The following is a 13,900-nucleotide window of genomic DNA, read 5'->3' as shown; positions in this document are numbered from 1 at the left end:
GTCAGAGATTAGTTAGTCGGAGATGTAGAAGATTAAAAGATAGGAGAAAAAGATCACCATTTCCATCCCTCAGATCAGCACTAACTTTTTTTTTTTGTCTGCTTATCCCCATGTCAAAAAACAAGCCATCTGATTTATCAAAGGTAAAAGGCAATATATTTCATTTTCCTCCTATCATACAGTTTGAATACTTAAGTATTACCTGTTGGATTTTAGATGATATGTAGTTTGTATTTTATGCCACTTTCATTTATTTACTTAATGTGTTTTGGCCACTAATAATTATGGTTAGGTTTGTTTTTTGGAAGTGCCAACAAAACAATTTATAGAATTAGCAAAAATATGTACGTGTAGTAAGCAAGCTTATTAAAAAGAATGTTCTGTTATTTACATGAGTAATGTTTTATTTAAGATCCAAACTTATTTTCAACACTGAATGAAAACTTTTAGAATATGTTTATTAGCTTCTAGAGTCCGTGATATGCTGGTAGCATTACAGTTTATTTTGACGCATAAGTGAACATTTTTTGGTACTATTCGGTTTTGAAGGCCATAAAAAATCACCAAACTATTGTTGATGCCAGTACTGCCAAAAATAATTGCGGCAACCCTAATGCAAGAAAGGAAGTATAATAGTAAATATCTACGATTGATGTTTTAATTTAGATGAAAGGTTAATTTCATTTAATACTTTATTATTATAATTCATACAAGAAAGGCTAAACATGACTGAATGAAAGCATAAGAGTAAATAACTATTTCAGATCATTATTATAATTTATATAAAAATTGCTAAACATAACTGAATGGATGCTTCATCACTATTTTGCTATCGAGTTATCGCTAAAGCATAATTTCATCTCGTTGGTTGTTCAAACATAATTTTCTATAATGAATAATGCTTTTTCTTTGAAAAAATTCCCGGTAAAGTGCAGAATCGTCCACTTATTTGTTTGCCGCTTTTTAGAAGGGTAAAAACAATTGGATTTTTTGTCAATTTTCTGACTTTTTAAGGAAAATAGGTCGATGTGTACATAGATAAAGTCAAGGGTGTGCACAATGCCATTTTTGCGCAATTCTGGGATTTTTTTTAAAGTGAAAATTGGTCGATGTGTACATGGATACTGAGTATGTGCAATTCTTAACAACGCGTCAAACAATGGGTGATTTTGCATTTTACCCAAAATTTCTTTATATTAAATATTCCTATAGTTAAGAAATACAAAGAATCTTCACTACTTAGAAGAACATCAGATATTTTTTTTAAATAAATAAAAGCGAATAATATTGTAATCTAGAAATAAAATAACACGAATTTTTAAATAATTCCAGCAGTGAAACGAAATATTTTGGCAAAAATTTTATAGCTTATTTAATTTTTTAAATATACAGAAGTATTTAAAAAATAATACATAATGTATATACGTACAATTCTACCATCCATTCTCCAGTTAGCATTTCATGCCATGTTTCTTCACCTAAGGTTTTTACTTGGCCTTTACTTAACACTACATTTGGAATAACTACGACTGAAAAAAGGAATACTATGAAATAACTTTTCGATAACATCATCAAGCAATTTTTTTAAAAAATTTCTTTAATGGAAAATAAAAGGACACGAAATAAATTCAAAGCTGAGCTTTCCGGTTAAAGATGAATTTCCTTCATTTTCAGTTCTATTATGTGTTAATGCCACACAACAGTCAAATGATTCATTTGGATTTGTATTCCTAGCACGCATTTTTCTTACTCAAAATAATGTAATCTGAAATAAATAAAATTTTAAAAACTTATTGATTCATTCGTAATAAAAATTTATTAATATATTTTCCCTATTTTTGATGAATAGCTCTCTAAAATTAAAATCTGGAGAAGGTGAAAGATGCTTTCAGAAGATGCAACTACTTCAACTACTACCACTCGTCATTACCAACTTACCGTTTGGTTTCATGCGTAAGTGTGCGGCAAAGCTGTATATATAATAACAACAGCTTTGGTGTGCGGCACTAATAGTATTTTAAAATTATTTTGCAGTCTGTATTTCATTTTTGATAGAAATGAGTTATCAACTGTACAGGAATACAACCCTTGGACATACTCTTCAGGAAGCTCTAGATGAATTAATACAGGTATGAGTTTTTCTTTCATACTGAGTTGATGGTTTTTAATTATTTGTTGATCGTTAGCGCGCGTATGATAAATGGTTTACTTATGATGAGCTTCATTTATGCACAATATTGCTTCATAACATCAAAATTATGAATTTAAATAATGTGTAATTAGTGCAGTGAAATTTGAAGTGGATTATTTTGATAATTGCAGAGCACACTAGAGCTTTCTGCGTGTAAGGAAAATTGACCGAGTACACAGCTATTAAATTATTTCACGTATTCGGCGTGCTTTATTTTTTTATATAGTATGTGCCTGCGCAAAGCTGATGACAGTTAGCTCGTTTTCCATGGTTATTCATTTTCCCTGTATTAGAAATAAGAATATAGAATAATAATTTTGGGCTAAAGTGCAGAATCGCCCACTTATAGAGTAAGAAGAATTGGAGGTTGATCTTTACATTACGGTAACTGGTAGTTTGGCGACATTTTGGAGGCGATAAAGGTTACTACCTGGGACTTTGGTAATAATGGGAGCAGTACTGAGTTCCGATTACGCAAATTATTTTGTGTGGGGGAAATGAGAGATCATGGGATATGTCATGTGATATTAATGGACGAATTACGGTTCTTTAATCGGAAGAGATGATGGGATATGTCATGTGATTTTAATGGACGAATTACTGTTCTTTAATGGGGAAAAATCTGGAAATTTTGTATTTGGCTTTATTCTGTGTTGTGTGAAATAGTGTTTGTGAATTTTTGGATCCCATGGCCGTAAGTAAAGTGAATTCGAAATGGGTATTTAGTGGTATTGAAAAGGATAGTAAGAAATGTTTTTTAAGGTTGTGTGAGAGAGAAATAAACATGTTTTATTATGTTATTTATTTTACGTGGTATCTTGCTTTGAAAGATAAGTATGATTTTAAAGATTCTGAAAGAGAATGAAGAAAAGTGTATCCGCCACCTAATGAAGATTCTGAAGGAGATTAGGTAAGTTAGTATTTTTAATTATTTTTATGCATTGTTGGAAATGTAAGGTGGAAAGGAATTTGGTATTATTGGGAAAATTGTTATTAGCAATGATTTAGTTTAAAGTAAATAGGATTGTAAGATAATTTTTATTAATGGAATGTATGTGCTCATGTATATTTTAAGTGGTGTTTTTGAATTTAATTATATTTTAATGAAATGATAGTTATTTTGTGAATTTTATACTTGTAGGAATTTGGTGTATGTTTAAGTTGAAATAAATGTGCATGGAAATAATTTAAATATTTGATAATAAATATTTGTAATGCTTTATGTATGAATTCGTTGGTGACGTGTATAATGTAATAGATGATTTAGAGGTAAAAGTTTTTGGATATTTTATTTATTTTATATGTGGAAATGTTCATATTTGTAAAGGGTAAATACTTTTTCGCGATCATGTAATTTCATATATGTTCTTTTTACCGGGTTTAAAGATTGAGAAAATTGTCATGTATTTTCGTGAAATTTTTTTAATTTATGAGATAAAAGCAGTGTACATGGATATACTGAAGAGTGTGCGCAATGCCATTTTTGTGCAATTCTGGGATGTTTTTTTAAGTAAAAATAAGTCGACGTGTACATGGTTCAGTGATATTTTAATGAAATGATAGTTATTTTGTGAATTTTATGCTTGTAGGAATTTGGTTTACGTTTAAGTTGAAATAAACGTGCATGGAAATAATTTAAATATTTGATACGAAATATTTGTAATGCTTCATGTATGAATTCGTTGGTGACGTGTATAATGTAATAGATGATTTAGAGGTAAAAGTTTTTGGATATTTTATTTATTTTATATGTGGAAATGTTCATATTTGTAAAGGGTAAATACTTTTTCGCGATCAGGTAATTTCATATATGTTCTTTTTACCGGGTTTAAAGATTGAGAAAATGATCATGTATTTTCGTGAAATTTTTCGAATTTATGAGAAAAAAGCAGTGTACATGGATATAGTGAAGAGTGTGCGCAATGCCATTTTTGTGCAATTCTGGGATGTTTTTTTAAGTAAAAATAAGTCGGCGTGTACATGGTTTATGTGTATGTGTTATTTTGAAAAATGCGTAAGGTGTATGGTATTGTGCACTTTTTCCGAATTTTGCAGTGAATATTTGTCATGATTAAGCAGTTTTGTTTGATAAAATTTCTAGTATAAGTGTAATTCGGCTAGTAGATTGTTGGAAGAAGTGTTCAGTAGATAAGAAGAAAAGAAACATGTCTTTACTTCGTGAAGACAAAATGGCGGCGGGGAAAAAAAAATAGAGGGTTGCTGTAGGGGAGTTGGTCGCCAAATTTTCGCCAAAAAATCGCCAAGTTACCGTAATGTAAAGATCAACCGAATTGGATTTTTTGTCAATTTTCTTTGACCTTTTTAAGTGAAAATATGTCGATGGAGTATAAAGGGAGTGCCCAATGCCATTTTTGTGCAATTCTGGGATTTTTTTTAAGTAAAAATAGTTCGATGTATACATGGATATGGAGTATGTGCAGTTCTTAAAAACGCACCAAGCAGTGGGTGATTCTGCACTTCCCCTATTGTTAATCGATTAAATTAAATTGGTGATAGTTTTCTCTCATCGGTTAGAGTAGAGAGAAGGGTACCCCTTGTATTATTGCGAAGTTGGCAGTTTTCAGATAACCAACTCCTGGCGATTTGTTGGCATATCGGAAGAGAGTGCATGTGCGCCAGATTATGGAAACCCTATTATGACGTTTTCGGCTGCATGATTGCGGTAAATTCGTAAGGGCTTGTGGTGTGTGTTGATTAGGAAGTATATTGCTTGTTTTGTGGTTTAGATGGTAAAATGGCCAAATGTGGTAAGATTAATTTGAAGTTTCTTTACGATTTGGAAAGAAAGGGGAAAAGAGCATTACTTGACTGGTGTGTAAATGAAGGTTTACTTAGTAACCATTATTAGGTGTCCTGTTTGTAGTGTAACGTATTTTGCAGTATTTAACAAAATAACACATGATGTTTTTAGTAAAACTTAAATTTTATTTTTAGTTTACGGAAATAGATGATTTGAATACAGTCTTTTAGTTATAAATTTTTCATATGTCTCCTAGCTGGTAAAACTTTTAGAATAATAATTTTAAACAATTTCTTACGTTGCTGAGCAATGGTTACATGATACAGATATGTCATTGCCACTCCAATAATAAACGTAGTTATTTGTTAAATACTAAAATGTTACAGTAGGAAGGAAGTGGGTATGGTCGAACGTAGTTACGGAGGATATTTTTTACTCTTATTTTGTGAATTTATGTGGTGATGCCAGTATAAAGATTCTAGTTTAGATAATTTTAGGAAGTTTTTGGATGCTGTTGAGGAATTTTGTGTGACTGAAGACATGTTAATTCATTAATAAAGTAAGTGGATATTTCCTTTTGTAGTGCGAAAATGAGTTTCAGTTTTTATGTTATTTTATTGTTTGATTTAAAATGTAGTTTATTTGAGATTATATATTTTTTTATTGGCTGCTCCTTTGACTTTTTAAGTGAATATAGTTTGATGTGTACATGGACAAAGTCAAGGGAGTGCTTAAAGCCAAGTTTGTGCAATTCTGGTATTTTTTTTTAACTGAAAATATGTCGATGTATACATGGATACCGAGTTTTTGCAATTCTTTTTCTTGTTATTTTGGCTTTGTGTAGCACAAAATGTTTTTGCAATAAAATTGCCATTACACACGCCAAAATAACAAGTCAGAGAATTGTATAAACTCGATATCCATGTACTGCCAAAAAATCACCAAGGGGTACCCATAAATATACTTTTACTGAAATTTCTAAAGAAAAAATGTTGCTGGTGACCTGGACATCCCGATTTTTGATTATTCCAGATGCTGGATGTCCGGACTTTAAACTGCATTAGAATTATAATCTAAGGAAATTTTTGCAGTTCAAACTAACAGATGTATACAATTATATATATTATTAGACTTGTTTTAAAAAGATATTGAATCAATTATACATGAAAAGATATATAATACCCATAACTTGACAATATTTATGTCTTTTTAATTTGAAATTTTATCAAATATTTCAGCCAATTTCTATCCATTTCCTTCTCTTTAATGTAATATCTAGATTCATTTGCTTTAATAAACAAGTTAATGTTTTTACTGGTGTCTGCTTCATCTGTTACTTTGTTTATACATTAAAAACTCGAATATCCAGAAAGCTCTTAAAATGCTGAATTCCAGATGCATGAAAATTCCAGGTAATTTTATATTATTGCCTAAGAGGTTTTTTTTTTTAATGTATTTTATGTTACCTTTGTTTATTAAATATCATATTCTTTGCACTTTATTAAATTCAACAGCAATATCACACACACATTCACACACACACAAAAAGAAACTTTGTGCATAAGATGTCCATACAGTACTTACATATTAACTCCACTGCAGCTGCATATTTGCCGTTTTTAAGTGCCGCCAATCTACACATAAAATTTTCGTGGCAAATCATAAATTAAAACACCTTATTTAAAATCAAAACACTTTATTTAAAATCAAAGTAGTCAATCGGATTTCGGTGGAAAATGGGCCGATAGAGTTTAACATAGATTCAAAACAGTCTCTGGTTTCTTTGACTTAATACTGTCGCCATATGAACTCTGCTAAATAAGATGCTAAATGATGTCTCGCCGTCCCCCTATATCTCTTGTTCCTCTATTTAGCACTGCCCCACATTCTCTCAACTGTTTGTATATGAACTTCTGTATTAGGATCAATAAAATTGTATTTATGATTAACTTAGCATGTAGGAATCCTTTTTCTATTCTATTTGTTTGGTAACCTTTGTGCTACCATCTGCAATGTTTTCAATAATTGTTTTAAGAAGGGTAGAGCCAGTTCTATTAGGAACAGTGACAGCAAACAAATCTTTTGTTTCTCTACATATACTACCAAACACCGACTGTTCGGGTAATACTCGACTGCAATGATTTTTACGCTCAGTAAATAAACTTTCATCAATTTCCACAATGCAATCTGGTCCACCTACCTTCTTTGGTTTATTCTCCATATCCAAGACATGTAATTCACACATGTGACTGTTCCAATCAATAACAATTTTATCTGATAAATCAAGTTGCTTTTCAAAAAATTTAATCAATATCAACTTCTCGCACCAGCAGTATATGAATCTCAAAGCTGAACAAAATGGAATTCTGCTTCCTTCAAACCAGTTGTCTTTTCTATCCCACTTGCTGATCACACTGTCTTAAATTACATTTCCAAAACATACGTTTACCAAAATAAAGTTTCATGTCATGCAAATTGGTACATTTTCGTTTTTTTTGGTAAAACATTTCGCTCCTGGAAAAAAAAAGGGGGGGGGCTTCTGTGTTTGGCAAATCCCAAAGACGCATTTTCGTAGGACTAAAAAATGGCATCAAAAATCAGCAAACAACAAGGCTAAAGGGATTCCAAGAGATAACTGCGTGTGAACAACAGGATTACTCTTGATTGGCGCATTAGCACAACTTCTTTATTAGCACAACTTCTGCTGTGGTGGCATTAATACGTAAGTACCATCCGTGATTGAAAATGTACGCGATGTTAACGGAACGCTTTGAAATTGCTGAGTTTGTTAATAAAAAATTTGTCAAGTTTTAGAAAATATGTAATAGATATTAAAACAAATTCCAAATTTGGGCTTTCAGGTGACCATGTTCAAGTGGAGGATTATGTTATTCAAAATTTGATGTCTATAAGCACCATTGTTTATTCACAATGCGAGACACATGCATACATTCATGAAGATTTTTCATTATTTAATTTCATTAAATATATTTTCCATTTGTTATGTTTTTACTGTAACCACATCCTTCAAAAATTAAATTATCCTCATAAATTTGCCTTCAATTTTTTGACATTAAATTCGGTAAAAGATAGGGTGGACTACACAAAAAAAATAATGCTTTTTTTTTTTTTTTTTTTTTTATGATTGAGTATTTTTTTTTTTTTTTTTTTTTTTTTTTTATGTTTGTAAAAGTTTACAATTGGGTGCCCCTTGTTTTTTTTTTTGACAAGTTTTTTTTTTGACCCCTTTTTTGACAAGATCGGTTCCAGGAAGGTACAATTTCAAGATGGCTGCTGCACAAAACCAAAATAAGAAGTCAAAGAATTGTACAAACTCTGTGTCCATGCACACATCGATCTGTTTTCACTTAAAAAAACATCCTAGAATTGCACAAACTAGGCATTGTGCACTGCCTTAAATTTGTCCATGTACACATCAATCTATTTTTATTTAAATAAAGTCAGGAAGCTAAAACAAAGTTAAAACTATCATGCTAACCAGAAGTGAGGTTTCATCGCCAAAATTTAAAAAAAAAAAAAAAAAGTGCTAACCGAAGGGGCACCCAATTCTACACTAGAGCCAATGTTTTTATGATATTAGTACAGATATAGTATTAGCACTAGCAGAATTTTAACATTTTCTGTGATAAATTATCTTCAGTAACATAATTTTTCATTGATTTTTTGTGCTGCTATCTGAAGTAATTCTGTGAAGGAAAAAATGAAATCAAGTTAATTTAGATGTTTGAAATGTACGGTTGATATGGCTATTGTATGTATTCTTGAGAATAAAAAAATAGCAACATCTCATACTGGTGTGGATACTACATCTTTTTTCTGATATTTCTTTCGCTTTAACCCACTGAATGGCCAGCATTCAGTTCTGTTTATGTTCCAAAAAATGCAGTAATGAAGAACCGTGTTTTCAATTCCCTCTAGCTTGAACTTAAAATTGTTCCCAAACATGCCATTGTAAGATTTCGTTCCCCTCCTCCTTGTAGGGTGATCAACAAGTCATTTCACTTGACTGATTTTCTCCTATTGTTAAAATGTTTATGCATTGATTACTGCAAAATTATTGTACAATTTTATTAATTGTTATTGCATTTTGGTGTGTTAATGTACATTTGTAGAATGCTGAAAAATAAAAAGTCCTCCAAAAATGAATATTAGTGCAGTGCAAATACCTTAAATGGAATACTAATAAAAGTTTCAATTTAATTTGTCATAAAATCTTACAAATTAGCGAAATGGTCTAGTTTAACTAATTACCTGCTTTTAATTCAAGCTATCAAGTTTTTATGCTAAGTTAAAATTTGCAAGAGGTTTAAAATACATAAGTCCTATTAAAAGTTACCTGTGAGTTATAATTATTACATTATTAAAACAAGGAACACATGCTTAGTGTCGATCATTTTGGCAGATTGTTTGTAATTCATTTTATTATAAATCTTAATTCATTTATCTTGTTTCATATTTATAAAAGAGAATTTTGCTTTTATTTCATTTATTGGTTGACAGAAGTAATAAAATAGCAAATATTTTGAAAGAAATTTAGGTGAATCTTCGGGTTATGGTAACTTGGCGATTTTTTGGCGAAAATTTGGCGACCAACCCTGCTACAGCAACCTGCTAGTTTTTTTTTTTTTTTTGGATGCCATTTTGTTTTCACGAAGTAAAGACATGTTTTTTTTTTTTTTTCCCCCCTCAACACTTTTTCCAACAATCTGCTAGCCGAATTACGCTTATGCTAGAAATTTATGGAACAAAAGTGTTTAATCATGACTAAGATTAGGTGCAAAATTGGGAGAAAGTTTAGAATCACCCACTGCTTGCCGCAATTTTAAGAATTGCACATACACGGTATCCATGTACACGTCAACATATTTTCTCTTAAAAAAACGTCCCATTGCACAAAAATGGACAAAAAAAAAAAAAAAAAACACTCTTGACTTTATCCATGTACACATCGATCTGTTTTCACTTTAACCCTTTGCGGCATGGTGGGTCAATATATGTCTCACCTAATTAATATTTATTTTCTCAGTTAGCAATTTCCATTAGAAATTTTCTAATCTTTTAAAAATAATCTATTTTAGTTATTATTTTTCTCAGTAGATGTTACTACTATACCAGGGCTTAAGTTTATAAGCAAAAAATATTCAAAATAGGATCACAATAGTGATATCCATGTATCTTGCATTTTTCAATATTTTAAAAGTTTTGGTATACAATTTATGATATGTATGATTCTTTTTAATATTCAAAGGTATTTTATTTTCAAAAATCTTAATTGGATTCAATATTTTATAACATTAATTTTGCAGTTGAAATAAGTGGGTTAAAATTTGTCCCACCACACACTTGAATTTCCGCTCAATAGATAGCAGCACTTGCGATTATTTATTCTTTTCTTTTTTGCATCTACTTTTTTCGTGATTGCGCGCGCTTTTACATCCGTTGTATGCTCTGATGTGCTAAAATGTCTAGAAAAAAATTAACAACTCAGGAAGCTTTGGATCTTTTTGCTGAATTGCCATCCGATTGCGACTCAAATGCTTCAGATGTCAGTTCTGATTCAGATGAAATTGAAATCCAGGAGAGAATAACTGAGGTTGAAGTTATTGCTGAAGAAGAAAGGGAAGTAGTTATAATTTGTTTTGCTTTTTAAGGACACAGACCCATCTATGCATGTGGCACTGTAAATATGGATCGGAAGTATCTACCCAAAAATTTAAAAGACAAATTTATGTCAAGAGAATATATAGACTTTTCAGTTAGCGATGATTCAATTTATTGCATAAAATGGAAGGATAAAAGATCCGTTTCTATCCCGTCTTGCTTGGAAAAGGCAACTGAAATGAAAGAAATTAATAGAAAAGAACGAGATGGAAAGACAAAAAAAAAAAAAAAAAAAAAAAAAAAGTACTGTGCTTAAACAGCATTATTTCATACAATAAGAATATGGGATATGTCGACTGATTGATCAACTGAAAGGACTATATGAAATAGATCGCAAAAGCAAGAAATGGTGGCACATGATTTTTTTTTTTTTACTTTTTAGATGCGAGTATAGTAAACACATTTATTCAAGTTTGTTCACGAACCTGATCATGATGTAAAAACAATGAAAGATTTTCTTCTCTCAGTTATAGAAGGTCTAATGACACTTGCAGGCAAGAAAGAGCTGAAAAGAAAACTGAAATCCCCAGTTCAAATAATAAAAACCCGTTCGTACAACCAGAAAAGAGACTAAAAAATGTAAGTAAAATGCCAAAGAGAACGAGCAGGAGAAGATGTGCATATTGCAGCATATCGAAAGAAGAACGACGAACATTTTGGATGCGTGAAACATGTGAAGTGCCTCTATGCTTACAAAAGAATGAATAAACACATTTTTCAAAGTTTCATGAAAAATGACTTTTTTTTTCAATTTTAATCATATATATAAATGTTTTTGAATCAAGTGCCAATTTTAATATTTTATTTAGTATCATATGTACAAGTATCAAATTTTAATCTTAAAATAATATTCAAGAAAATGTTTTCTTTTGTTCCTAAAATTTAAAAATATTAAATATATACTATATGCAAAATTTTACAAGTCACGCATATATGCAATAAGTACAAAATGCATTTTAGTGCGTTTATTATGAATATTTTAGAATGCACGCTTTATTTTGTTTATTCATTCCACATATGATTTTTTTTTCGTGCTATACACCAATATGCTATAAGACATGTGCTAGTTGCATGGTGGGACAAACGGTATCCCACCTTCCACCGTAAAAAATAAAAGCGCAGAATTTTCTTCAAGCCTTAAAGGCACTTAAGTAAGTCCGTCTGACTTATTCTAAGGCATTTTTTTAAAGATTAAAATATATTTTAAATATGCGTGTCGCAAAGGGTTAAAGGTCAAAGAAAATTGACAAAAATCCAATTCTTGTTACTTGTAAAAAGTGCCAAACAAATAAGTGGGTGATTCTGCACTTTAGCAGTGAAATTGTTTGTTTATAAGTGCTTATTAGCTAAAATCACGATCGAAATTTTCCTGAAAATGTCACATGACATATCTCAGGATCTCTCATTTCTCTGAGATAAAATAATCTGTGATTCGAACTGTGTACTTCTCAGATTATTGCTAAAGTCCTAGCTAGTAACCTTTATCGCCTTACCAAAATGCCGCCAAATTATCTGTTACCATATTCCAAAGATTAGCCGAATTATTAGATTTAGTAGGACTTCAAGAATGCCGATATTAAAAATGCATTAGATTCCATAATGAAAATTATGGAATTTTTTTATGTGCCTCTTAATAAACTTGTAAGCATTGGAACTGATGGAGCTCCCCCAATGCTGGGTAAAAAAAAATCTGTCTTATTGGGCTTTTGAGAGATGATTCTCAAATTCCACAATTCATACTGATTCGCTGCATAATTAATTCACCGAGAACATCTCGTTACAAAATATTAAAAATATCTTGATGTTATGAAAACATTGTAACACATTGTAAATTACATTCGCACCAATGCAAAAAATCATCGACAATTAAAAAATTTCTCTGAAGAATTAAAGGACGAAGAACTTTCAAATAACAATTTCTTTTCCATTGTTAGATGGTTATCTAGCTACAACGTATTAAATCAATTTGTAGATTTGTTTGATTCGATAACTGCATTTCTAAAAGAAAAGGAATTCAGAACCTATTTAGAATTAGAAGATGACGAGTGGTTACAAGATTTAATGTTTTTGACTGATGTCATGGAACATTTGCAAACACTAAATTTACAATTGCAGGGGAAAGATAAAATAATATCTGATCTCTCACAGTGTATATTTAGTTTTCAAAAAGACATTAAAAATGAAACATTTTGTCACTTTCCTTGAATTACATTTTTTTCCCCAATATTAAACAAGAAAAACTCAACGAGTATATAAAAAGCTAGAAAGAATATTGAAGAATATTTAAGAATTCCAAAATAGATTTCAAGACTTGAAATATTTTAAATCCTTTCTTGATTTTTCCTGAATCCATTTGAAATTAACATAATTCAAGGTGAGTTTCCATTTCCAATATAATTATGACCCAAAAAGCATCTGGAAAATTAGAATTAATAGAGATGCAAAAGCATCAAGCTCTACAATTAAAATATAAGTCGACGGCGATTACTGAATTTTGAAAATTTGTACCAGAATAGAAGTATCCTGAATTAAAAAATGCTGCTTGTCGAATTATTTCACTATTCGGAACAACGTACTTATGCGAATCATTTTATTACACTTTAAAATTCGCGAAACCCAAACACCAATCACTATTAACTAACCAGCTACTCAAAGAATTACTGAGAAGTGATGTCACCAATCATTCACCAAATTTTAAAGAAATATAAAGAGAAGTAAAGTAAATGTGTTTAATTTTTATTTATATTTAAATTAAATTTAAATTCAATGCACACGTTTTTTACTTTTATTTATGTGTTTTCAATAAATATAATTTTAGTAAAAAAATTTTTTTAATACCTTTTAAATACGTATTTAATTGCAGCTCGTGAAAAATTTCAAATTTTGAAAGATGGCTTGGACTATTAAGGAGTTTGGCCACCCCTGTTATATGATTATAATACTTGTAATTGCAATTGTAACTAAATTTAAGAATTATAATACAATTACATACATTGGTGTTGTCATTAAAAAGTAGTTACATTGTAATTGTAATTACAAAGTAATTGCATAGTCTAATTACAATTGCAATGTAACTGGAATCGCATATTTCAAAATATTATTGCAATTACAATTACTTTTGCATTGTAACTTTAATTGTAATTGCAATTACATTTTGCCAAACTATGATCCAAGATTTGGAGAGTAATTAGGCTGGAAAATTACGATTCTGTTTACGTATGTAAACATTTAATTTTACTATAGTTGGTGTTCTTAAATGAAGTATA

The 13,900-nt window shown here is 30.3% G+C and overlaps 2 protein-coding genes across 2 annotated transcripts in view; one reads left to right on the top strand and one right to left on the bottom strand.

Annotated features, from left to right (window-relative positions):
- The window catches only part of LOC118199534 (thioredoxin-related transmembrane protein 1-like), a 52,163-nt gene extending 50,473 nt beyond the window's left edge, over positions 1–1,690 (bottom strand). The window contains exon 1 of the mRNA XM_035371424.2: positions 1,430–1,690. Within this exon, the coding sequence (XP_035227315.1) occupies positions 1,430–1,572 (143 nt within the window). The 5' untranslated portion in view covers positions 1,573–1,690. The remainder of the gene's footprint in view (positions 1–1,429) is intronic.
- A 223-nt stretch (positions 1,691–1,913) lies between these two features.
- TfIIA-S (general transcription factor IIA subunit 2) overlaps positions 1,914–13,900 on the top strand; it is a 30,501-nt gene continuing 18,514 nt past the window's right edge. The window contains exon 1 of the mRNA XM_035371425.2: positions 1,914–2,129. Coding sequence (XP_035227316.1) covers positions 2,058–2,129 — 72 coding nt within the window. The 5' untranslated portion in view covers positions 1,914–2,057. The remainder of the gene's footprint in view (positions 2,130–13,900) is intronic.

This window comes from Stegodyphus dumicola, chromosome 4 (assembly GCF_044657685.1).
Source record: "Stegodyphus dumicola isolate Sdum_Otavi_A_Nest chromosome 4, ASM4465768v1".
Classification (NCBI taxonomy): Eukaryota; Metazoa; Arthropoda; class Arachnida; order Araneae; family Eresidae; genus Stegodyphus; species Stegodyphus dumicola.
This window is presented reverse-complemented; position numbering and strand designations above follow the sequence as displayed.